This window comes from Colius striatus, chromosome 1 (genome assembly GCF_028858725.1).
Source record: "Colius striatus isolate bColStr4 chromosome 1, bColStr4.1.hap1, whole genome shotgun sequence".
In the NCBI taxonomy this organism is placed as follows: domain Eukaryota; kingdom Metazoa; phylum Chordata; class Aves; order Coliiformes; family Coliidae; genus Colius; species Colius striatus.
In genome coordinates, this window is record NC_084759.1 from 61,749,968 (window position 1) to 61,777,593 (window position 27,626).

The following is a 27,626-nucleotide window of genomic DNA, read 5'->3' on the forward strand; positions in this document are numbered from 1 at the left end:
ATGCCTTGCACGTGAGAGGTTAGGCTGAAGCTGTATTGATAGGTCTTTCCTACGTTGTTCTTGTCATTCGTGGACCTCCCCAGGGACTTGGTAATGCCAGGGAATGGATTATGACCATTTATCTGTCCTTCTGAATGTCTTATTCGTTGATATAAATCAGATGCCAGACATCTACCACAGTTTGACAAAGGCTCTGGCCTCAGCAGCCACGGCTACAAATGGGCGAATTTCTCTGTCCTCCCTGCTGGCACACTGGGGGCCCTCGGGGGTTCCCGTCAGGGAAGACAGAGGTGGCAATAGCAGTGGCAACGTTCCTTTCCCAGGCACAACCGCTGGCGGTCTGGGGCAGCGGAGCGCGGCTCACCCCCAACTGAAGCCTCGCGAGGTTCTGCCACAGCAACGGCCACTTCTCGCGAGGCTTCCGCCCGGCTGCGGGCAGCGGCGGCGGCTGCTGCATGCGGTCGGAGCGGGAGGCCGCGCCGGGGCTGATGCGGTGCGGCGGCGGCCGCGAGAAGTGGCCCATGGACATCCCGCTGAGGCGGGAGTCGCCGCGGCGCGACCCGGACGCTCCGTCAAACCCTCTGCCACCTTCCCCTTCCTCCCCGCTGCCGCCACCGCCGCCGGCGCCGGTTAAACAGCGAGATGAGAAAAAAACGGCTCTGAGCAAAGTGAGGGGGCGCGAGCGCCGCCGAGGGCGGGTGGGGGGGCGGCAGGGGCGGGGGTGGCGCCTGAGGCGGTGAGAGCGGCGGCGGGGAGCGGAACGGGGCGAGGGGGCGGCGGGGCCGGCGGCGCGGCCGAGAGCGGTCCTGCTGCGGGGAGATGCCTCGGCATCAAGGGAAGTTTGCAGGGACGGGTTTGGGCCAGGCAGGCGGTGCACATTTGCTTGCCTTTTCACCTTGTAATTCTTCAGGAATCAACGTTGGCTATTGCCATGGCAAACCAGCTCCTGCAAGGACAAGAGCTCTTCTCTCTCCCTGGCTTTAATTGAGCGCTGTTAAAAGAGTGCTTCTATAGAGTACCATGAGATTTTATTGATTCCCATTCCTTACATTGGAAAGCACTGACAAATCACTGTAACAGAAGTTCAGATATTTGCAAGAAATAGATTGTTTAAAGCTTGATGGCCATTTTACTGCTTTACATGCTGGCATCGCTCAGTCCCAAAGGTTTCTGTTATGGTTTCCTGGCCTTTATTATTGGCAGGTTCACCTGAGTGGTGGGTTGGCTTTGGGTGGGTGGCTGTCCACCAGACCTCCAGCTAGCTCTTCTCTCACCCCTTCCTCGTGGGGAGAAGGGGAGAAAGTAAGATGAAAAAAACTCATAGGTTGAGGTAAAGACAGGGAGATTGCTTACAAAGTGCTGTCATGGGCCAAACAGATGTAACTTGGAGAAAATTAATTTATTGCTAATTTTTGAAAGTAAGAGTAGAATGGCAAGATTAAAACACTTTCCCACCCTCCTTCCTTCCTTCCTAGTCTCTAGCTCCCCTGACCCAAAGCAGTGCAGGAGGATGGGGAATGGTGGTTGTACACAGAACATAGCCTCTCTCTGCTGCTCCTTCCTCCTCACACTCTTTCCCCCACTCCATTGTGAGGTCCCTGCCATGGGATACAGTCTTTCATGAACTGCTCCAGCAGGGGCGTTCATGAACTGCTGCGGTGTGAGTCTCCTCCATGGACTGCAGTCCTTCAGACCAAACGTTCCCATGTGAGCTCCTCTCCACGGGCTGCAGGTCCTGCCAGAAAAACTGCTCCTGTATGGGCTTTCCAAAGACTGGAGATGCCTTAGGGGGTCTTCTGTGTCTGGCTAAATTAAAGTGGTTCTCAATCTCTTCATCAGAATATTTCAGTTACCCTACCATTTTACAATGTTAGAAGAGACAGAGAAATTCTTCCATCTGTCAGCAAGCACAAGAAGATAAATCACTAGGAGGCTGAGTTCACAGTTTGATGAAGTGCTTTTAAAGTGAAGTAATAGGATTCATTTCATCTCTTTCTACAGTATTTAGATCAAAAGATAAATCTCTGCTTTCTTTTATATATTGCAGGTAGTTATTCGACGGCTTCCTCCTTGTCTAACTAAGGAGCAACTGGAGGAACAGCTACATCCTCTACCTGCCCATGATTATTTTGAGTTTTGCACTGCTGATCCAAGGTGAGGATGAGCTGTTTAGGTAGGTTTTAAGGTGCTTAAAACCCAATTAAAGTATTTTGGTCATACCAAATCATTCTTTTTTTTTCTCTTGAACCCTTATTGTTAGTTTTGTTAGTTACTTAAAATAGCTGGATACATATGCAGAGACAAAGCATTCCTTTTCTTTTAAACTGGTCATTTTAAAAGATTTTTTGTGTGTGTGGATGAATAAGACGTAATTTGATTTGAAATCTTGATGTTTCTTTTAACTTTAATTGGTAAAATGCAACAGACTGTTTATTGTCTGTGAGAAAGATTCAACCTATCATGTAAGTTTTTTTGGCGAGTGCCATTTGAGCTTGATTTCTTTATTTACTTACATGTTTTTATATTTATTTCATACAGCTTTTCAGATAATCCAGTTTTATTCATTTTTGTCTCATTCAAGACAAAAGAAAAAAAGAAATAGTGGTTTGTTTAAAATAAATCAGAATTGCTAGTATATTTATATAATCTACTCATATCACGGTGGTAAAATACAATTCCCTTTTGAACAAAGCAATTTCCAGAAGAGAAGGAACTTGACCATTAAAGTAAACAAAATACCCTCTATGCTATATCTGCATGTGCCCTGAAAAACTAAAGTGTAAGGTCCATCTTGCCCATCTTACCCTGTCTTAGTGTGTGACGAATCATCCTTCACAGGCACCAGATTCTTTCCGTTACCTACAGAGAGAGATGTGTATTGTTGGCCAGTTTTTAAAGTTATGGTTGACCCTACTCAGAGCAGATTCCTAACAGTTTCCTAACTGTTTGCAGAAGATTACTTTTGGGATGGTCTGGTTCCTAGGCTGGTTTGATTTGAAAGAATGCTGTCACATCTTACCACTGTTAGCCCACAAGTGGGATTCAGTACCCGATATGCAATGAGTTCATCTTACACACAGAACCAGGATTATTTATTTGTTTCGTGTGCCAGGTGGCAGTTCCACAAAGCTAGCGCACCACACAAAAGAACTTCAATGTATTTCTCCTGTTACTTTTTGAGTAAAGACCCACTTCATTGGTTAGTAATTATCATTCTGCTGTTGGTTAGTTCTATTTAAATTAGCCTCACTTGCTATGTGAATTAGCACACATGCTCCTTAAAGGCTGGGGACAGGTTGTTTTTTGTCTTGAACTGAGTCAGTGGTCTCAATCTTCCCCTCCTGCCTTTACCTTTCCCCAATTACTCCAGATCTCTGCTAACTTTATACTTCTTGGGCAAATATCCAGCCTGCCAGCACCTTCTGGGGCAGGATCTTCCTTACCAGTCTCTAGCTCCTCTTTAGGGATACAGTCGTTAGCAGGGCACACATTGTTTATACAAAGCAGTTCAGACTTACACAGTTAAGCTATTAATTACTGGGCATCCTAAATTAAGTGGTGTCACTATATATAGCCTTAGCATTAAGCATCATAAAATTTTACTTAGTCTACACCAGCTAGCTGATTAACTCTGGCTACGTAGGTTCTCTTTGAATCAGTTCCACAGTTGAAATGGAACAAATGTCTATTTAGTGAAATTTTATGGAATTTGCCTGACCTAAACAGTTCATATGTGCAGCAACTAAATAGTAGGTGATTCTGCTTTTCTGGCAGAACCACAAAGGATATGAAATTAGGAAAGAGGAGAGTTTAGTCTGATTGAAAGTCTTTGTAGTTACTTACATTTTCTTCTGAACTCTGTCACCTGTATTCCCAAATGAGTCTCTTTAAGGCTTCTGTCCCAGCTGCTCATTTGATAAGAGGAGAATATCAAAGGCAAACCAAAAATTCTCTGAGGAACAGTGTCTCTGCCTTCAATGTGTTTAGCTGCACAAATGCCAGCAAACAGTTAAAAAATTTCAATTTTTATTTTCTAGAACAGTTGTTGGCATAAGAATTTAGGGAGTCAGCCCTCTTAGAAAGGAGAAGGGACTGACAACATTTGAAACATAGTTTCATTTTGCACTCTACTTTCATGTGATAAAATTTGAATTATTCAAAAATCTGGCATCCATGTCAAGTTACTGCTGGAAGATCTTGTGGCTTTTCTCTTGTGCTGTGTTATTCATCATGTACTTTATTTAAAGCTAGGGACACAACATCTGTGAATGTATTTAAGTTTGTCAGACTGGCACAGGAGCTCATTCTGATGAAGGGATGAGGAAATGCTAAGGTCTTCAAAAATTCATTTGACTTGAAGAGCAGATCTTGGTAACGAAAAATAATGTTTGAAGAAAACCTTTATCTTACATCGTTTTGCTACAAACACAGCAAATAAAGAATACACATTTCTATTTTTTTTTGAGCACTTGATGCCTCTGATATGTGTTTCTTGGATTGTCAATTTCCCTGAGTTTTGTGTGTGAGCCCTGTAATAAAATAATGATCTGGGAGAAAAAAATTCTCTTCCTCAGGAGTTTTGGATTCATGTTCTCTCTTCCTTCACAAATTTGAACTCTCTAGAAAACAATGTTTGCACGAAAGTTTGAATTTTTCAGCGTCAACTGTTTTGTATACACTTTTTTTTTCACCTTGCTGCTTAAAATGTATGATTTCCTACAAAATAGGATGTTTTTTTCAGAATGGGTTTATCTTCACAAGATTTATTTGCTACAGGTTCTTTCTACACAGTTTAAATTGGCATTTAGCTCTAGTGCTGCCAAGGAGTATTGGCTTGGCTGCCTGTTTGTTCTTTGACTGACCTAGGATCACCTTGCCAGGATCACTTTGCCACCTTGACCTTCTTTGTTTGAATACTGACACACACTCATGTACATCTGGTTTTGATTACCTCTTCACATGTTCACACACTGTCACAGGAGGAGCCTCAGAACAAGGTGGTCATATTCTCTCTACATTGCCCTGTCATTTTTTCTAGATCCTGTACTGTGTGCATGGTGGCAACCAATCTGGAGAATTCAATGATAATAAAAACATGGGAAGATTAAAAATAAATTTCATCCTTTCTAACGAGAGTGATTTGGAGAAGCTACTTGGTGAAGAGGACCTGGGTTTTTTTGGAAAGGGAAAGGGGCATGCAAATATTTTGATGCAGAAGCAGATAAATTTGCCTGAAGAGCTCTTATTTTTCAGTTTAATCCCATCCTTTGTAACTCTGGATCTAATGAGAAGATTCTAAGAGCTCATTGAAATTTCTTCAACTGTGAAGTGCAGACTCCTTTTCACAAAACACTCTGTTAAACTGTAATAGCGTGTTTTAGAAGTTGATGCCAAAGTGATGGAGGTTGAAAACAGTTCAGGAGTAGTTATTTAGACAAACATTTGTTTGCAAAGATCTATTAAACACAAGAATGCAAGCTCTGTATTATGAAGTCTCTAGGCTGCAAGTAGCTGAAACAATATACTAGGTGAAGTGCCAATGTGTCTAGTTTCCCCTTTTTAATAAACTTTCTCTATAAGTATCCTCTACTAGTAGCTATTGGATAGAGGACTAGCAAAGCCTCATTACAGCTGTCCCCACATTTTTACTTCCAAGGTCACCTCATTCTAGAGGACAAATAAACAAGACATGCACATTGATTCCAGTTTCTGGTTTTGCAGTCTAAAGGTTATCTTTAAATTTACAATGCCCTATTGTAGGTAAGTTAGAAAATGTCTTAAAATATCATTTATTAATGTCATTAATTTATATCACTTTTCCAGTTGCATCCATTTCAGTAAAATCATTTCAGAAAGTAACTGTTGCACTGTGTTTCATTTATTTTTTCAATTTCATCTGATTCACTGTATTACATTTATTCTCTCTTGTACATTGACATCAAAGTACAAACAAAACACTGTTTCTGTGACTGATTTTATGGCCTTCAGGGATGTTTGTTGGATAGGCACGCTATCTGTAGCTGATAATAAAGACTTTGGCTTCCCGAGAGTCTGTCTTCTTCTCAGACTCCAAATATTAACTGTTTTTTCCAGATATTCCTGTCTGCATGTAAACACTTTTCAGTCTTCTGAAACCTGAGTCAAGTGATTGAGCTCTGGCCCTGCCGGATTTGGGTCATCCCTTGGCACTGGCACTGGCTGCTGAGTGATAGGACTCATTAGTCTTGTGATATAAAAGTAAAGAGATCTGAAGAGAAGCTTTGCTGTGGAAGCCAGTCAAATAGTCCATGCCATGCCACATATCACAGACAGGGATCAAGCTTGTTGCAAACAGCACTCCTCCTTTTCCTATGGCTGCTTGCCAACATTTTACTCAGGATTATTGTGGGCAAATAGCATTAATGCTGTAGGGTGGCAGCACACAACCTGGGAACTACCTCTTTGAAAGGACAGCACCTTCAGAGCTTCGAGAGAACCACCACTACTGTGTTCTGCATGGAAAAAGTGACAGTCTGCCATCATAACTGCTTAGTGTTTCTGCTTCTCCCTGACAGGCAAATTGTGCTCATCTATATCTGTAAAAAGGAAAGGCTACTTAAGTTTAAAATTATGCCAGTTCCATCCACTATGTGAATGACCACAGAAAGTGAGAGACAAGAGAATGAAGGCCATTGTATTTTAGCTTGGCATGAGCATGTAGATGATGAGTTATCTATTTGATCAGAAATTATTATGTAATATATGAATGGTTGGAGGAGTTTAACACTCTAAGATTTAGATGTATAAATATATATGCATAAAAATACATACATTTATATGCACGCCATGATTGGTAAGTTGATAAGTATCTTTACTAAGATGTGATGGCTGTTTTTATAGTTTACATGTTGCTGTTTATATTGTAGATAACTATTAAAAATTGCTTCCCTGAAGATCAGTCTTTTTGCACAATTCTGTTTAAAGCTTCTTGCTAGAAGAAGTAAACTATTGGAATGTGTTTGCTATCAAAATTGATATAAAAGTAAGAGATGATAGATTAAGTAGTCTAGAGATACACATAAATTTAATACACTTGGATGCACAGCAGAAAACAAAGAAACAGTGTGTCGTACTGAAGAAATCTGTATAGTCAGACTCAGCTGGTTTATTTCCATAGAGATTACTCTAAGTGGTATCCTAGATATGCCAACATCATGTGCAGTGCATCTGTCCAGGACATACAGATGGAAAGCAGCACTGTAGACAGCAAGCATATGGCAAAATAGAACCAGCTGTCTGGTTATAAAATTAACCATGCAACCTCAAAACTGAATTTCAAATTCTGAATGAAATCTATGTGAGTAGGTATTTGAGAAAAAAAGGACACAGAGTCCAGTGGTCCTTCTGTAGGCCTCAGCTGGAAGGCAAAAAATCCTGAAGAGCAAAAACTGTATTTTATCCAATAGCTGCTGAATACAAAGTACAAAGGTAGAGGAGTGTTTCTTTCTAGGAGAGATTATTAGACACAGAGTGCCTGTGGCCTTGTGAAGCCCCATGCATTCTTTGCTGCACAGCAATGCTGGTGAGTTCTCAGTGGATGGATGAAGAGGGAATCCAGGGTGGGGTGCAGCAATTGGAGGTCAAGTATCTGAGACCCAGAGTAAGAGGTATTTTGCATGCAGGCCCAGTGCTAAGCATTTCCCATTTACTAGATGTAGTTAGCTTCCTACTTTCTGAGGGAATGTTATGCTTTTTTTATGTATACTGCATACTTTGCTGGGTAAGAAGCCTAAGGCAGGGACACTTGGTGATCAGGCTTTTTTACACTAAGCAGCTAACTTGAATATATATGAGAGCCAGTTCTTTGTAGAAGTGGCTTTATGAGAGAAGGCTCCTGTAATTGCTAAGCATTGCATAGCCATGTTTCTACAACCTTTTACCCTGGTACAGAGCAACAATAGTGAACAGACAGTCCTATTTTGTGGTGCTACTGTGCACAAGCATGCTTTGAGATTTTTATGTGTTTTTGCTGACATGAATGAAGTTCTTGGAGATGATAATATTGTATAGCAACAACATTGGATCCCTTATTTGCAAGGTAAATTCTACATCTACTTTCCGGAGTCCTGGTTATACATTTCAGACTCAGGGAGGTTTTTTACTAATAAATGCTTAATAACTACATCAAATGTTTCTCTGTTTCAAAAGACACTTACTCTGATAACCCTAACCTGAAAATGTTATAAAAATATTGTGTTGTATTCGACGAAAAGATTGTGTTGCCAAAGCAGATGAAACAGATGGCACTGATGTACAAACTAAAGGAAACAAGGAATAAGTCTTTGTAATTTCAGTTTCCTTTCATGATGGTTGTGTGATTACTGCAGAAAAAAGAAAAATTCCAATGATACAATGAAGGAGATTGCTGTGCAATGAGACAGAGAGGAAGTGCCAGAAAAATGTAGTAGCTTGGACACTTGTCTGAATCCCAGTCTTTGGTCTACAGAAAGTCTTTAGTATTTTACAAAAACTGAAGATCGGTAAACCACTGAAACAGTTGCTTAGACTAGGAACTGAAACTCAGTTTCTCCATCTTGGAGAATAACAACTGGGCTGAAAAATATTGCTCCCTCAAGATTCCTGATTGTGTCTTGTGCATCTTAGGCACATCAAGTGTATAATCACATCAGTCTCCAGTATCAGGCCTCATTTAATTTAAACATCAAAGAAGATGAAACGGAAGAATAGTCCTGGTCATGTGACAGAGAAGAAAGTTTACTTGTTCTTGGGAGCCACAAATTACCAAAGAGACTTTCTCACAGTTCCAGCCATTAGGCAGCACAGAGACGTTTCTTCCAGTACAGCTATAGATTGCCACAATAAAACATCCTCCTTTACATACACTTTTCTTTAGGCCTTTTTAAAAGAAAACAAAGCAAAACAAACTGTATGTATTTGTAGAAAATGTTTCTTTTCACTTTGAAACCAATGGGAAAGAAGCTGGTTTCTTTCATCTGCTTTGCATCTTGGTGGTAACTCCAGCACTGAGATAAGCTTGAGTTGTGTTGTGACCATGCTCATTTGATCAAACTGTCTAGTGGTTGCTTGCAAACAATCCCTAGCTGTGTGACATCTCTATAAGCTGTGGTGAAGGAGGAAGCATGCCATGCCTGTAGCATCTTTCAGTACTACTTTGTGTCAATGGAATAGCCACGTCAATGGAATAGCCATTTTTGGGGTGTTCCTGCTTACAGTTCACTCAGTGCTATTCCCATCCTAGAATATCAAAATATAATGGGTACATATGGATGAAATAGCTCTTCCTTAGCCTTAGAAGGTTTATCCCCTGCATGCTGTAGAAACACTCCATAGTTGGTATTTGCAAAAGACAGAAAAAAACCTCTTAGTGTTCTTTTTAAACATTTCTCCTGTCTCCAGTATCAAACAAATTTGGTGGGTTTACAAAATCATTGGTTAGTTATTGGCAGCACTGATGTTCATGGTCACCTTCTATCCTTATGGATTGACATTTGAAAAAGAAAAAACTCTTTGTAGTAACTGTGTTGTTTTAAGCTTCCACACGTTTGGATCCTGTGATCCAACCCATATTTTTGCTCTTTCTCACTCACTGTAAAATCAGATTCTGAAATAGCTATGAGATTGAAATACAATTGCAGCTCTGTGTTTGTGTATTGTGTCCTACTTCTGGTGGTGAGTTTGTCAAGATAGGCCATGAGTGGCAATAGTATTATGAACATAAATAGTTTAAAATTAGGGGGTTGTGTTCAGATGCATTCAAAAACCTGGAGTAAAGGCATTTTAAGGCAAACTTTTGTATCACAGTTGCAGGGGTTTAAGGCACATAGATGCTGTGACTCAATAACTTGTCTGATGGGTGTTAATTCATTAAAATACCTTAGTTTCATTATGGTTAGCGGTGTGCCAACCCTGAGGTTTTTATCAAGCATGTTAAACATGCACCCTTGGAGTGGGATCTATGCCAGTAAATTCTTGAGGTATTAAAATTATTTTCTTTGGCGAGAAATACTTAGGATTTTCACAGTTTGTTTTTCACAACTAGGCATTGCAGATATATTGATACTTATGTACGTTAGATGGGGTTTATTTATTTGTATATAACTTGGTGGGTTATCTTGCCAATTATCAGGTTATTTAATCTTTCTTAAAGGTGGAAATCTCTTCAAATATATTACTCCTAACTCTTAAATCATGAAATATTAGACTTAATGATTATATCCTGCACAATGGGAGCATTTGTTCTGCAATTTAGGGAGACAAGCAAACTAGAAATACTTGTCTCAGTTCAGAATGAATTCACTGTTGCATCCAGAGACTCAGTTTTTGTCAAATATATAATGAGATATGCATACGTAAATACTTTGTGTGTCTTTATGTAACCATTTCTCCAAGAAGATGAGAATTCCAGTGTACTCTTTCCTAGTTTGAGATTTTTTTTTTCCTAATTCTGAACAGAACAGTAAGTAACAGAAAAAAAAATGTTTGTTGTTGCAGCCTTTATCCTCATCTCTACTCGAGAGCGTACATTAACTTTAGAAATCCTGAGGACATCCTCCTTTTTCGAGATCGCTTTGATGGTTATGTCTTCATTGATAATAAAGGTTGGACTATTTCTAAGATCTTTAGTGTGTATATATACGTAGACCATTTTAGAACATTCATTTACTTAATTTTTGCTATTTTTGCTTTTTTTCTCAATATACAGTAGTTACATAAAAACACACCAAAATGTAGTACTTAAGAAAGCGCAAAATACATTTTTCCATGCAATCTTGCTTGTCTGTGTGGTGTGCAGGCTTTATCTACATCCTTGGACCTTAAGCAATACACTATCAAGATGCTATTAAGATCACTATCTCATCCAAGCTTCGCAATTCATCACAACAGTAACTGGACACATTGCAAGCATGAATCATTACATCTTCAGTGTGTTTCAATGAGATAACGTCGTGCCACATTCTTATTTTGAAAAAGCAAGACGAAGTACTCGACTTTGTTATCTCGGTTGCCCACTTTGAGATACGTACAACTTGATTTTTAGAGCATTTGCGGACACCTTGAGTTGATTTCCATGAAAAGGAGCAGCAAAATTGGTTGGCAGCTCTAAAATATTCAGTCTGCAAAGGTTTGCCCAACAGTAAAGAAAATCTCTTAATGTAGATGTGGATAAATCCAGGTCACCTACAGTAGCATGAAGTTGCCATAGCCAAGAAATGGTGGGTTCCTTTTAGCAGTTCCTTGCCTCATTCACTCATATCATCTGTAAAAAATTGCGTGGGGTATATAAAACAGACATAGCTTTGTAGGTTTCTTGGTTAGAAATTGCTGTTCTGTAATTTCAGTGTTGCAGAAGTCCCAGGAAAGTAGTCCTGTGCACACTTGTGGTGGGGGTTGATCTCTAAAGAAGCTCTTTGTAATCTTTACAAATAAGTAAAGGGTGAGTGTCAGGAGGATGGAGCCACGCTGTTCTCAGTGATCTCCAATGATGGGACAAAGAACAACAGGTACAAGCTGGAATCTAAGAGAGTCCAAAGAAACATAAGGAAAACTTCCTCACTGTGAGGGTGATGGAGCACTGGCACAGGCTGCCCAGGTGGGTTATGGAGTCTCCTTTTTCTGGAGACATTCAAAACCCACCTGGATGAGTTCCTGTGTGACCTACTCTAGGTGATCCTGCTAGGGCAGGGGGTTGGACTAGGTGATCTTTTGAGGTCCCTTCCAACCCTTAAGATTCTGTGATTTCCTACCCATTGTATTTTATAGGCCTCTAACTTACTCAAATTTGGATGGATTTTCCTAGAAATGGAGAACAACACATTCCTCACAGTGTGGGGTTCCCAGATTTCAAATTCTGGGTATTTTAGATGAAAAAAAAGAAAGCAAATATTTTTGTGATTCTGCCAAGAATTCACTTTGCTTAAATGAAGCCTGTTCTTCAGTTAAATGTTGGACTGAAGCCAGAACGTTCTGTACCTGCCAAAACTGAGTTTGACAAAGCTGGCCAGTTTGGCATGGTCTATATTCAAATAAAGAGCACAATTTTTGATCATAGGTGCCCTCTGGTGAGGCTTTTGGTGGCATTGCATTTGTAAGGCTAAATTTAAAACCAGGATTTCCAGATTTGATAAGGCTAACAAATGCTTTCACAGGTTTAAGCCAGGTTTTCAGGGGACTTGAGGAACGTGTCACCTTGAACCTGCTGCAAGCGGGCAGAATTTGAAACAAAAACTGCCATGCCAGTAAACACAGTCCCTCATAAACAGAGGAAAAGTTGTGCACAGTTCTATATGCTGAGTTTTGGTACTGAAAGAAGATTGTATGCTTTATTGTTGCATGTTACCAAGCATTTGTTTCTTTTTTAAGCTTTTTGGCAACGAAACTTTACAGAAGCAACTCAATTGTTTCACATTCATTTACCAGTAGTACAGATCACTTGTCAGGCTGAGATTTTCTGTATGTTTCTAACCAATGTGTATCTGTAAAGAGTTAAAAGGCAATTATAAATGATAATGCGAGAATTTTCTTGTGCAGCAGCAGTCATCTTCATTTTGGCCATCTTTCTTAGCATGTCCAAAAATGTTTCTGTTTATAATTAAAGTGGAAATGTATTTTGTTTTAAATCTAAAATACTGCCACGTGTAATTTTTCGTTAGAAGTTCAGGATGGGATTATAGAAACATCCTCCTTTGATTTCAAATGAGACTGCCCAACATAAGTTTCAAGAGTTGTATAAATCTTATGTGAAGGCAGGGAATGTTTCTCCCCTCAGAAAATTAAGCATTGATGTCTTTTAAGGGTTGGAGTATCCTGCGGTGGTTGAATTTGCTCCGTTCCAGAAGATTTCAAAAAAGAAGCTGAAGAAGAAAGATGCCAAAGCCGGGAGCATTGAAGATGGTAAACATGTTTTCTTGGCGTCGCAGTGGAAAGTAGATTCCATTTGTGTCACACATTGCAAAGTATTAACATCATTCATTTTTTTTTTCTTCACAGATCCAGAATATAGGAAATTTTTAGAGAGTTATTGTGCTGACGAAGAGAAAATCTGTGCCAATCCTGAGATTCTTTTGGGAGAGATTGAGGCCAAAACAAGGGAACTCATTGGTCTGTTTTCTTGAATTTGCTTATTGTTGTGTATCTTATTTTTGTATCTTTATGGTATTACTTGCAAGAGCTGACCTGTTCAGTCTTAGCGATTGAGATGATTGCAGCTAAATTTTTGTTCTGCAGCCAAGTAGTGGCCCCACCTATTCTTTGAAGTCTCTAGGCATGGAATCACTGGACTTTACTGGAAATTTTATGTGCACAGTGACTTCAGGAATAGGTTCTTACGACTTTCGATTTGTTAATAGATGTAAGATTACTTTTAAAAAGTTAAAATAGCCAAATGCTTAACAATTGATCCCTGATACTAGCTGTATTTATCGAGAAACGTGAAATGATCTCTCTTTGTTCTCACAATCAGGATTCTACAAAAACTTTGAAAGTAAGACAACACCTTGTTTTCTGTATGCATGCAGCGTGACTTTCACAGTCTTGGGGGAAATTTCTAGTAAGGTCATCACTGAAATTGTCACTGCAGCTTTCAGGATGTCATGGAATATTGATGTGCTGTATCTCTAAGTGACAACATGCAGAACACTTCCTCTTTCCCTAGGTGTGACAATCCAATAGGAAAAAAAAGCAACCTTTGCTATTTATTCTTTAGAGTGTAAAAGTACCTGTCTCTTTTGATTAAAGTCATAGAATAGAATCATAGAATCATTTAGACTGAAAAAGCTCTTTAAGGTCATTGAGTCCGGCGATAAACCTAACACTGCCATGGCCACGACTAAACCATGTCCCTAAGCACCACATCTACATGTATTTCATGTCTTGTATCTCCAGGGATGGTGACTCAAGTACTTCTCTGGGCATCCTATTCCAATGCTTGATAACTCACTGAAGAAATGTTTCTAAATATCCAATCTAAACCTCCCCATGTGCAACTTGAGGCCTTCCTCTTGTCCTGTTGCATGTTACTGCTGTTTGAGAGTTCACTGGAGAGACTTGGAACTTAAGCAATTTAGAGGAAATGGAGATGTTGGAAGTATGGACATTTACATAATTCTATTTTCAATAAAACTTGGGTTTTGCTCTTCTAGATAGGGATGTTCCCCAACAGTTTTTGTTTACCTCTAATCTTCCCTAGTATTTGACAACAGAATAGCAACTGAATTTTCTAATTTGCAATATACAAAAAGTTTTCAATTTCAAGAAAGATTAACTTGAAAATACTTTTATCAATGAAAATTCTTTCCATTATTTCATTTTGAGAGTTGCAGATTTCTGAGTAATGATATTGAGTGAAGGCAGCTTCAGGAGCTTTAATGTTTTGTTTCAGTTAAATCACAGGAAATCAAGTTAGTTGCTTTGTTTTTCTGCTATTCAAAACCGTGGCCATTGGTATCAATTACTTCAGTGGATAGCATGTTTATAGCAAAATTATGTAAGAGTTTAGTTGTATGTGCAGTTTCAAAGGTGTTACTCCTACTGAAGTCAATGAAAGACATGCCCAGGACTTAATTGGCAGAATTGAGCCTCACATTCTGAGCATTTCTTCAGGTAGTGTTCCTGCAAACCAAGATGTTTTATGACTCACATTAGGTGCATTGACTCCTCACTTTGAGTGTGGCAGAGAGATAAAACACATTTTCTCTGTAACAGGATAAGCTCGTTCTGCTGGCTTGTTTGTGGAGAGCAAGGTACAACAGAAAAGTTATTACTAACACAGGTCTTCATTTTCTAATTTGTTTTATTTTACAATTTCTTAAACATTTTAAGAAAAAACCTCTTAGAATTTTATTTGCAGTAAGACCCATAAATAAGCTGAGTGACATTCAGGTTTGATAAACAGTATTTTTTGCCCACCTCCTTTTTTGCCACTGCCTTTGACCCTTAGACTTCAAGTTGTAATTTCTGCTTAAACCTCTTGTACCACAGCCTCAATCATGACTACAGTCAAGTTCTGGACTTGAAGTGCAGTTTATCCTTTCCCCAGACCCTCCGGTTACAACACGTGACCACTTTCAGCACGTGGAAGTGCCCAGAGGCAGACACTGCTCAGACAGGGAAACTTAGGCGAGCCAGAGAAAGGCAGAGCTGCAGATGGGAGATACTGATAGGGGGAGTGCTGGGGACCTAAAATTTGTCAAGAATGATGGGTAAGTGGAAGGAAGGCAGCAGTGTGGGAAATCTAAACAGAGAGGGAGGAAGATCTCAAATCAGCAATCTTTTGGTTATTGCTTCGGACCATTGATATTTGCTAAAAATAAACACTGACTCCTATGAAGCCTTCCCATTCGCATAACAAGGTTTTATCATTAGAAATGGGTTACCCCCAGGATATTCACACTCTGAAGAGAGAAACTTTCATTTGCTTTGGGGATATGAATTGTGTCTAGGTTTTGGCTATGCCATTTTAAATTTGATGGAAACTTTTTTTTCCCTTCCTTTTTTTCTTAAATTCTTTTCTTTTTGCTTCCAAATCCTGCCATGGATTCCAATAGTGATTTTTTTCTTCTGGTTTGCGGAAGAATTCATGACTGTAGAGCAATTTCTAGTATCCTGGGACATCTAAACCTGACAAAATTTGTTGTAACTGCTCACAGCTCTTAAGTACATGAATTCAAATTTGAATTCAATACTGATAGTCATGAGTACTATACCTGATACAGAGTTTGATTATTTTCCCCCAAGTTTTTGTAGAATTTGGGAATGGTTCAGGCAGATGGCTTAGGCTAGATTTCAGAGTGAGGAGGCAGCTCTGTAACATAAGAATGGCTGTGTGGTCCAGTAGATGAGGCACTTTTATTTGTTATTTGGGAACCAAGAGTTTTATTGAATCTGCTGATACTTTGCTCTGTAACCTGGGACAGAGGACTTACCCCTTACTCATCCCATTTTCCCCACAGAGAGGTGAATGCTTAATGGTAGTTAAATGGAAATGTTGTATGAGAATGAAAATGTTTCCTTCATTGTGTACGTTTGAAGTCTGGGATTGAGAAGTGCCGTGTGAGATTACAGTAATATGGGCTGCATATGGACAGCAATATAGCTAGGTTTTGATGTACAGAATTAAAAAATAGGGATAGATTTTGAATACATTCCTTTCCTTTTTGATTAAATAACCATTTGAAGAGCAAGAGAAGAAACCCATTCTCTTGAACTGAAAAGATGCAATTTTAAATTAAACACTGAATAACTGTGAAACATGTTTTCTAACCCTGCAGCAAAAAAAGCAACAAAAGCGTTTCTAAAGCAGAATGATGGGAATGCCTTCAAAAATGTGTAAAACAAAGAGGTTTCTTAATGTAGCTCCCTTGCAGATAAAGCTAGAAAAAGAGGGTTAGTACTAAAGTAAAGAAATAAGTATACATATTTTAGGAGTTGAACACTATATCACAAATTTTTTGTGTTTTAGCTAGAAGAACAACACCCCTTTTGGAATATATTAAAAATAGAAAATTAGAAAAGCAGGTACGTTCAGACTTTTGCCTGAAGTTCAACATTTCTGTTTCACGTGGTTTTCCTTTGGACAATTGACAATTAATCATTTTGAACTCTCCAGAGAATACGAGAAGAGAAAAGAGAAGAACGAAGGCGGAGAGAATTGGAGAAGAAACGTCTGCGGGAGGAGGAGAAGAGGAAGCGCAGGGAAGAGGAAAGACGTAAAAGGAAAGAAGTGGAGAAGCAAAAGAAAATTTCTGAGAAAGAAATAAGGATCAAGGTACCCTAATGAAAAAAAGCTGAAGTTATGCAGAAGTTCCTTTGGTATCTCAGTATTTATTTAGTGTACTACAGTACAGTGTGGAGATAGCAAACAAGTTTTCACTGGAAGGCAAAATAACATAGGGCTTTGACTCAGTAGTGTCTTTTGAAAGTATGACTAATTGCCTTGAGTACAATGATGTGCTGATGCAGTTATGGCAGATAACTCACGTAGCCTTATACAACACTGCTGAATTCTCTGCCAACATAACATGACAGAGCCCAATAGTTCTGTACCTACATGTCAGGAAGTTATTGCAAGTATGGCTCTAATACTTTCTGTCATGTAAGTCTTCATCTAGCCACAAGTGTGGAAAGTTTTTTGTGTTTACAATCAGAACTGATGTATTTTAATAGTAATTTGTTACAAAAGTCTGTACTATAATGCAAGGACATGCAGATTCACTCCAGATCTTGAGGCGAGGAGAAACCACAGAGCTGTATCCGTCTTTTCTCTTCCTGGACAACAGTTTCCTTCATCTAGATGTATAAAAATAGTAAGTTCTGAGGGCGATTTACAGATTTTTCGTATCCAAGCATAAAGAAAAACACTAGAAGTTCAGAAGAAAGAGGATGTATCCCTAAAGCATGTTACCCAAAATTGATCTTCCAAAAAAACCCCAGTATTTATGACCTATCTGTGGTGATGTGACCTTGAAAGCTAGTTCTCTCTCCGAAAGAAAAGGAGAATATTACCTGAGAGAAACATTATAGATAAGTTTTAAATACTGGAGAATAACCTGTGCTCATTTCAGAAAATGTGGTGGAATTAAAATATTGATGACATATTCTACTTATTCCTGAAATGTTAAAGAAGTATTTTGTTTTTTCCTTCTATAAAGACACTGCTCAAGCCCTTTGTGTGTTATTTGTTGTGAAAGGAATAGACTTCTTGGAAGTCTTAATCTCCAAGGTGAAAATGTAATGTGATCTTTTCTGCTAATATGTTTTTTTCCTTAGTCTGTATTTGTGTCAGGGAGTATTTATACTAAGCACTTACTTCTAAATGCCAATCTATCCCAAGTAGATCATATGTTAAGCATTTTACATGTATTATTTCAAGGAGTAAAGTATTAATCCTGCCCTCTGTAGTATTGTAGAAGTTCTACTTATTTTATTGGCAATAACTTTGAGGTCTGTTACATGATTTCTAAGAAACTATAGACTATGATTATGTCTTTGTATGTAAAAACTCGGGAGAGAAGAATAAGTAAGTGCTTTCTCCAGTATCCTCAGCATATTTAAAAGTATGAAGTTGAATGCCTGTTAATGACTGTCACTCCTTAACAAAAGTGAACAGCTCCTTTTTAAATAACTTTGTAAAATACGATCCTAGCATTTAAATAAGATACCTTCAGCCTTAATAGATTACTCATATATTTAATACATTGTTAAAATGTCTATTACAATAGAGGAAAAAAAATACATCTTAATACAAACAAATATCTCTTAGCTTCTCAAGAAGCCTGAGAAAGGAGATGAGCTGGCTAGTGAAAAGCACAAAGAAAAAGGTGAAGAAGTTGACGTTGAGGAAAACAAATGGGATAAATCACCTGGATCGGGGAGTACAAAGTACAAAACTTTGGAGGGTTCACTGAAAGAACTTAAGGAAAAGTAAGTAATATTTATCTTACTGTCTGTTTTGTAAAAGGTGTTTTATAAGAGCTTACTGACCTGACAACAGTATTAGTTGGCGCAATTGGTTATTTATGAAATGTTTTGAAATCCCAGATTGGAAAGGTTGCTGCATGAAAAGTCATTCAGAGTTTCATTGTTATTTTACCTGTTCCCCATCAAGAGCTCAGGTAAGGCCCCCTGTCCATTACTGATGTCAGAGAGTAAATTGGCCTGGGTGCCTCACTTTTCCTTCACACTTGGTTTTGCTACAGTAACCGTATAAACTTGTTTGGTAAGTGGCACAATGCCACAGTAGTTAAGGTGTGAATAATAGCCTTATGGTAGATACAGGCAGAAGGCTATCTCTGTCTCCCACCACCTTCTGTATCACATATGTAATAGCAGGATCAAGAGGTATAGCTCAGTTCTATTACTGCTGTAGCCTGGAAATGCCTTACAAATGTTTTCAACAGTGGGTTCTCTCTTTTATCCTTTGGAACATGTGTCTCCTCGCAAGCAGGGTGCACCTGTATGATATGTAAGATATATAACTAAGAATAATGTGCTGCTGAGATAAGTAATACTTTATTCTTCAGTGAGCTTTTTCAGCCTAGCTCTCAAAAGTATTTCACAGTACGTAGGGACAAGCTTGAGCATTTAAATAAGTTACCTCAAGTCTTACATGTAAAGTATTAGAAAAAGGTTGGGATTGTGTTCTAGGAGCCTTGCAGGATACTTGCCTATTCTGAGTAGTTTAAATTTAACCTTTGTCCACATAAGTTCTTGATTTTTATGAAAAGTGTGTGGGAGCTTCAAATGTTCTCCTACTGGCAAACAGAAAATAAAGAAACTTTGAACACTGGAAAATAAACCCACTGAATTTGCTAATTGAAGAAATTGTTCACCAATAATATCCTACACACAATATTCATCTGTTTTTTATCTCTGACAAGGGCTTCAAACATAGGCCCAGTGTTTCAATATATTGAATTTATGCTGAAACATTCCTTTTCCTGTTCTCTAATGGAAATTGAAAAGACTTGTTGGTATTCTTCAACAAAGGAAACAGAACAAGGTCAACAGAAAAACACTTGAAGGAGCAAGTCAGTTGTTTTGCTTAGAAGGCTTATTATGTATTAACCTTTTTGTGGTACCATGTAACGTTTTTACTATTGCAAATTAACTAATTAATTAATTTTTTAATTAACTAATTAAATTAATTTTACTATTGAAATTAACTCCTGTGAGTTTAATAAGGCATTAATGTAGATTTTCCAGGTGTAAAACAGAATCCTTTTGGCTGTGCAGGTACAGTAAGTGTTACCTTGTCTTTCCAAGTGCTCGTTTCATTGTGATTATTAGTAGGTGTGGGTAGGTAGCAAGCTATGGGCTATTTCTGTTGGATCGAAAATCAAAAGTAGGAATGACTTTATCACAGACTTAGAAATCGGTGACAAACTGTAACTCCCAACTCTACACACAGGAAACTGAGTTGCCTGTTTGAAAGCATGTTTTAAGGCTCAGTAGCAAAAGCTTCCTACCTCAAATTAAAACCTCAGTCTGTGCTTGAGTGTACATGGTCATGTATGGATTTGAAACTGTACCAGACACAAGTTTGCTTCCATTCCCTCTACTTCCATTCATTTCTGCTTCCTCTTTTTCTGGCTCTGTAACTTTCTCTTCTACTTACACTTTGTAATTGCTTACCCCACCAGTTTCCACTCTTACCTGCCGGTTTAGTGTGACTGAATTTTAGAAAGCTGCTCTAATCAAGATGTGTCCTTCTGGCTTTTCGGAAGGTCGTGCTAGGGCTTAGAGTTAGTGTTTAGAACAGTGTATTAAATGTGAAGCAAAACAAACTAGAGCCACATACCCCTTGAGAGCTGATACAGTATTTTATATATATGTATCTGTGCTGAAAGTACAGTATCTCCATCAGTGCCGCTGATTCAGGTGTCTGTGACAGCTGGAACACTGCTTCTACTTGGGGCATGTGTTGCTCAAGCACAGTCTTGCAAAATGATGAATAACTTAGCTGCCATTCAGGCTTTGTTGCTGATCTCCAGCTCATCCTGAGATGAGTCCCCTGCTTTGGCAGCCCCACCAGTGCCCAGGTTCATGGCAGACACCGTTTCCACAGTTTGGTTGTTTAAAAAGAAAGGTACAGAAAGGTGCACTTTTATTGTTATTAAACTGTTCTAAATGAGGAGCATATCACTGTTTGATCACCACACCGTTAGAAAATCTCCATCCCCTCTGATTCTGACTGGTTCCCAAAATCGTGAGCAGACTGTCAAACACAACTTTCTTGTTTCAGTTGTATTTATACATATGTAATATATAAAAAGAAACTGCCTGTATTTGCTCCTTTTAAAGTTCAATCTATTTAGTAATCCTTCTTCATTATTTGCAGCGTGACACCTGCATGCCTAACAGGAACAGTGAAACAAATAAGAGATATGAGAATTTTATCAGACGGGCAACAATGTTGCAAACTTAAGTAGTCTTTATAGCATAAACACTTAGTAAGTGCCCTGTTGTGTTATGGCAGTGATCTGCCTAAATAAAATAGGCAAAAGGTAAGCTAAATTACTTAGAGACGTAACAAAAGCCTGGAACATCGGTATTCCTTTTCACAAATGCCTTCTGCAAGTTGCAGTGTCAGTGACATATTTTTGTTAAGTCATAAGACTTTACAAAGTGATGTGTGATACCTGCACAGTTCCTTCTGGCTCTGAGTGTTCCCATGCAAGAGAATACTCATACACATCAGTCACCTCAAGAACAGGCCACAAACCCTAATCATGCAATATGTGTTTGTCGAAGAGTATTGGGGAACTACTTACAGGATTGCCAAGAGAGGTAAAAGTTGAAGCACAACAGTTGCACAGAAGCCTGATTTTGCTTGCAAACATTTGTCTGCTGTTGTGAACTGAATGTGTGGTCAAGGGCCAGGCACACAGGGGTGAGACATTCAGCAAAATTGTACATAACTGCTTTTTAATGAGAAGAAAACAGCTTTGCTATAAAATTGATTTAAATACTGTTGAAATCAAAGGAACACTTTGTATTGTGTCCTTCAGCAACTTTTTTTTTTACTGTTAATTGCTTGGACTTTCTTTCTTTTTGTACATACTCATAGGTCACAAAATGATAGTGACAAAGAGCAAAGAGATACGGAGAGAAGATTTCGAGAAAAAGAGCCTGAAAGACAAAGGTATCGATTGGATGATGGCAGAAAGCATAGAACTCACTATGAGTTTGACAAGTTTGTGAGAAGGAATGAAGAAGAGCTGAAATGGGGGAAAGGCTACAACCAAGACAGAGGAAAGAAAGGGAACTACAACTACAGCTTCACAGTGGAGGCAGTAGACAAACTGGGTAAAGAGGACAAGTGTGATGACATGGCATCCAAAAAGGAGCGCATAAGAAATAAGGTTCTTTTATTCATTTACGATAATCTTTCATTAGTTAAATGTGCTTCAAGATCACAGGTTTTCCTTTTGCAAACTCAGCATAAAGATGCTTTTGTAATTAAAAAAAAAAAAAGCAAATCTTTATTTCATTTTCAGAAAAACTCAGAACTCTTTCTATTGTTGTCAGAGGACAACAGCAGTTCACCTAAGTTAAGCTTACAAGTCTGCTCATTCATATTTACAATGCAGAGAATACTTTCTGTCTTCCTTTCAACCCTAGCATTTTTAGAACTCTATTCTTGGAAGCCTTGTGTTTTATGAGCATATGCAAAATTGTTACAGTTCTGATCTGTAATGAAATTTAAAAACTGTGGCATGGTAGTCTTTTACAGATGTACTTCTATTAACCCATCACATAATTATGTTAGGGATTGTCCTGGCATTGCTTGGTGGAGAAATAAATAGCCAATTCAGAGACTATTGTATTTAAAGGGTGTGAATGTGCGAATCCTTCAGTATTGTGTGCTTGCCAGTAGAAAAAGGCTGTCCTTTGGTGAGAGCAAAGTATCTTCATGGTCGTCAAGGCAGGAGCAGGTGCAAAAGCAGCGCAAGCGGGGTCTGTTGCAGGGAGTGTAGTAGAGCCGTCCCTTATTGTCTCCCAGAGACGTGGCCATCATTTTTCTCAGTCTATCTGATTTCATGGATCTGCCAGGGTCTTTTCAGGAGGTTGCTCTCCATGTCACCCTCATTCTCTCCCCTCCTGATCCTAGACTGTCCACAAAAGATGACCGAAACACTGCTTTGTGTAGAAATTTATTCTGCCTATAATACTCTTCTTTTGAACCGAGTGACTGATGTGTGATGTGGGCTGAGACTGACAAGGAGTGAACTGGTCATGTGCAGAGTGAGTGTGCACGGAGGGTGTGTAGGCCGAGTCCAGATGGATTCGCTATGCATGTGGAGGGAGTCAGCTTGTGCAAACACAGCAGTCCTGGAGGTTCCTGCTTGCAATTCAAGGTCAGATGGGCAGCATGGGTGAGGTTGATCCGTGTATACACATTAGTTACTTCCCACACACACCAGTGGCTCAAAGATGTAGAACCATCAGAAAAATGGCAAGTTCCGAAATGGGAAGATGGGAAAAACCTTTTTTCTCGTGCTTGCCATTCTGCTCTTGAAATCTCTTGAAGTAACCTACAGCCTTGGAACTGGATGATGGGTCTTGAGAGCCTTTTTTCAAGCCTGTCGGGGTTTAGGCCCATCAGGGAACAAAGGCCACGATTAGCCTCGAGTACCGAAGAGGCTGAGGATTGCTCGAGGGCAGGGAGGGCTTAATTGCCGCTTAAGGTTCAGGACAAAACAGACCAGGCTACTCGGTTTTGGGGAAGAAAACAGAAAATAATTTAATGCAAAATCAACCAAAACATAACCAAAATGAAACAACCCAGAGTAATACATCAATGGAGAGTCCAACCAGCCTTTTTAAGAACACCTTCTTGCCACCCCTCCCCTCTTCCCGGGTTCAGAGCCCTGATCCCGGTGTTTTTACCTTGCCCCCCCCTGAACGGTTCGGGGCGGCAGGCAGTGGGGGGTTCAGTCAGTCGGTTTCCGAGAGCTTCTGCCGTTTGTCCCTCCTCAGGACGGGTGAACTCCACACCAGTCCTCCCTGCAAGTCCGTGGGGTAACTCACAAGCATGGCAGACTTGCACGGGCTGCTCCGATGCCCACTTATTCCAAAGGCTGCAGCTCCTCTCTGCCTCTCGTGTGGGGCTGCTCTGCGGCGCGCAGGCTCTCCAACACGGCCTGGGCCATGGCCGTCTCCCCACACAGTCCCTCGCCCGTCCGGGCTCACCCACACGGAGCTGTTGGTGGCTCTCAGTCTTGCCACGAATCTCCATAGGTTTCAGGGGCACAGCTTGTATTCTCGCCACGGCTTGCAGAGGGGTCTCCGGTCTACTGCTTCTCGTTCTTTCCTCCTTCTCTGGCTGAAGGGTCCGCGTGGTGGCCTCCATCTTGTATCACTCTCCACCTCCCGACTCGCATTTCAAATTCCCGTCCCCTAAATAGTGATCGCAGAGGCGCCAGATTGGCCCAGCCGGGCCGGAGGTGGGTCTGAACCTAGGAGCCGGGGGAGGGTCTTCACTGCAACCCGCTCCCCCTGTTACCAAGCTCCTTGCTAAACCAGGACAAAGCCCTAAAAAAAAAATCTCCTTTTTATGTCTTCCTATTGCACATCTGGTAGCTCACTGAGTCTCTGGGTTAGTCCACACTTCAAATGCTAGATTTGTTCCCTAAACAAAATAAGCAGTAAGTTGAGTCTCCATTCACTGGAGACATTCAAAACCCACCTGAACGAGTTCCTGTGTGACTTACTCTAGGTGGCCCTTCACTGGCAGGGGGGTTGGACTAGATGATCTCTAAAGGTCCCTTCCAGCCCTTGAGATTCAGTGATTCTATATCAGTAAAGGGGCTTTTTTGGCAATGTGGTGACATTTTTTTTTCCTCACAGTATTTGTCACATACATAAGTGTTAGAGGCTGAGTTTTCCAGCTCACCTATGGAATTAACGATGCTGACACAAGCTTTTAGGCAGAGATTGAGCTTCTTTCTGAAGTTTGCAAGAATTATTTAGGAAACGGGAAATTTGTGATGTCAATAACAGTTGTGCTACCTTCCAGCAAACTGTGAGGTACAGAGTCTGTGACATGGAAAGTCGTTTGGACCCTTTATCATAAATTTTGCAATGAGCAGTGCCTGTCAGAGGATGATCCAGTTTTACATCGTTGCTCGTGGTGCAGAAAGATGTATGTGACACACTTCATACCACACTACAGAGCACTAACTGGAAGAGATCCAGTTGTGTGGCCCCATAGGGACTCAACATCTGGTTTAAAGAGATGGAGAAAAAAAGTGCAGTGAAAAAGGCAAAGGTAAAGAAAAAATAAAGCAAAAGGGAAAATGCAGGTTGGGAGTAAGAAAAATGAATGAATGAAAGGACAAAAGAATAAAACTACTTCAAATTGTAAAGAATCCTTTGCTGTGGGACTATTTCAGTGCTCTGCCACTGTTTTTAAAACAGGGTGGTTGAATTTCGTTTGTTAAACTCAATGCAAGAATTTGGTCAAAATGTTCAGATTTTGGTGAATGAGATGCCTCATAACATTAAAAATTGGTATTTGTGAGAATAAAATACTCTTACTATGAAAAGACTTCCTAAACAGAGTTTCTAAAAAGTGTGTTTTATTACTGGCTTGACAGTGTGAGGTGACTGGTTGGACTCGATGATCTTAAAGGTCTTTTCCAACTGTAACAATTCTGTGATTGATTCTATGATTCTATGAAATGTCAAGAATACAAAGTGCTTTCAAGAGCTATGGAACATCACCATTTGCAAGTTTGAGGTGTCATTTCCTTGTAAACTGGCTCCTTCCATTTTCCAGCGATGGGATCAGCATGTGCCTGTTTGGTTCCCTCACTCACAAAGCCTGCACGTGCTCAAATTGTACTTGCTTTGTTCATTACCAGCAGGTGAATTCCCCTCCTCTCCTACTCAGTCTCGAGGGCAAGACAAAGTGGAGCAGTAACTGTGCAATTGTGGTTTGCTATGTGTAATTCAAATGTGCGTTCCATGTTTAAATTGTGGGTCATGATTGATGATTTGAGGATGGTTTTCCAGCCGTTACCTGCTAAACTGCTCTCTGGTGTGTCTTATTTCTTTATGCTTATATTTGATACTGGGCATTTATCTGCAGAGCAGCAAGTGCTCTTCTCGGTGGATGTTAGTGAAGGTGGCAACATCTTCTAGAGTTTTCCATGGAATATTGTGTTTGATAATGGTCTGCAGTATTTTTTCCTTGCTTACATCAGATGTAGCCAAGGATCTTTCATTTTCACAGCTTGCTTTGTTTATTTAAAATGCCTGGCTCCCAAGAATAGTGTTACAAACAAGACAGATATTAAGTACTCGGTAAATTGTCATTACACTCCATTTTTTTTCCCCGAGTCATAAGAAATGTAAAGCAATTTAACACACAATCTACTTTCTTCACAAACATTCATCACTTCAGAATCACACGTGTGTATCCCACACAGGTTCCTTGGAGTGTTAACCACATCTCCTCCCTTCCAGGATCGCCCGGCCATGCAGTTGTACCAGCCAGGAGCTCGCATTCGAACCTATACGGGATCTACAAGTAAGGCCTACGACTGCAGTGGGAAATCCTTTGAAGAAGCCCTTGATAAAAAATATGAGGCAGATAATTCAGCTGGAGGTGGTTCTGAGAAGAGCGAAGAAGCAGAATAACACAAACTGGAGGAAAGACTTGCAAGGGATGAACTTAAGATTCAGTGTCATCACAAAACAAAAAATCCATAGAGCTGCTTCAGAGCTCCACAGGCAATTGCACCGACAAGATTGTAATAGCTCTGCCTCTTACTGTCTGTAAAATAAAGGGAAGACTGACTGGAGATGTATAAAGTGTCTTACAGCAAAGAATATTGTTGCTTTGTTACAAAAAGCAGCACAAACACTATTTGCCTAATTTAAAAGCAGTTCGATACTTTATCAGATTCACTTTGAAACAGAAATCCTCTGATAGTTTTAAAGGACTGTTTCTGTGAGACTTTTCAGAAGCTATTTCACCTTTTCAAGTCTAACAAAACGAAACATGGATTTGCATCAGTTTGAAATCTGAGGCACTTTAAATATAGTTGGTGCATGACACGAGAGTTACAGGACCCCTTCCTGCAAGCGCCCACGGGGAGCTGCTGTAGGCACTGGGTGGGACCAGCCCTGGGATGGGAGGCTCCGGAGCCAGGAGCTTTTGCAGGATGAGGCCCACAGTTTGCACAGTTGTGAGACATGTCTGTTGGTATCTGTACCTCATTGTGTTTACATTGTTTGTCAACCAACGATAGCGTCGGGCAAGTGTTAGTGAAGCTACAAGCGCGTGGTTAGAGAGTTTTGTCATTTCCTGAGCCACTTTTGCCTTTTACGTTTTAATAGATTCTTGTGCTTAAAACAGCAGGAAGCTAACGCAGACCTCAGCACTGAAGCGACATACCTGGTTTTAATAAAGTAGCTGTTTTTCTATGGTTTTGACACTGACTTTTAAAGAAACTCAAAAAGTGGTTGTACAGTGATGACTTTTTATATGCCTATGTTTCATATAAGCTGTGGTGATGGGATTTGGGAAAAGTACTATGTGTGGACGTTCTGCAGTTCTGTTTGGTAACAAAATACACACACATGAATGTCATCTGCAAGCTGCTGGTTTGTAAGATCTAAGGCCAAATTCTGCCCTCTGAGGCAGGCACATGTATATATGTGTGTATATCTCTCTCAGTCTCCCATTGGTTTCAACGACAGCTGCGTGTTTACGGAAGGGCAGAACACGTTCATGTCTCTTTCACGGCTGAAAATTTCTCAGTTGCGTGAAACTGTGACCTGCTTTGTCACTGAACAGTAAGATCTTAATTTATTTTTACATCCTCTTTGCACATTTTAAGCACAACATCTGATTGTTCTGGATGGAAAAATTATTTATTGTATTTTCCCAGATATTAAGCATTAAATAGAATAAATGCAAAAAGATTTTGACTATGCTTTTGAGACGCAATCTTCTGCAATTTTTTCTTCTATTACTCGGGGAAAATTTAGTAAGATGCTCTGCTGCTTTGTAGCATAAAAGTACAGTTGAGAAGAATTTTATTGTCAAGCTGCCTAAGTGAGCTGCCAACTAAAGTTCCAAGTAAGAATAAAACTGCTGT

General features: G+C 39.8%; 1 protein-coding gene across 1 annotated transcript; it reads left to right on the plus strand.

Annotated features, from left to right (window-relative positions):
- Positions 1 to 26,865, plus strand: UPF3A (UPF3A regulator of nonsense mediated mRNA decay). Its single transcript, XM_061997995.1, has 11 exons — positions 1 to 11; positions 398 to 668; positions 2,048 to 2,154; positions 10,513 to 10,619; positions 12,814 to 12,912; positions 13,009 to 13,119; positions 16,478 to 16,533; positions 16,625 to 16,783; positions 18,278 to 18,438; positions 21,584 to 21,878; positions 25,987 to 26,865. Exons 1-11 carry the CDS (start codon positions 1 to 3, stop codon positions 26,158 to 26,160), a joined length of 1,551 nt encoding a protein of 516 aa, XP_061853979.1. The 3' UTR covers positions 26,161 to 26,865.
- Positions 26,866 to 27,626: the final 761 nt, after the last annotated feature.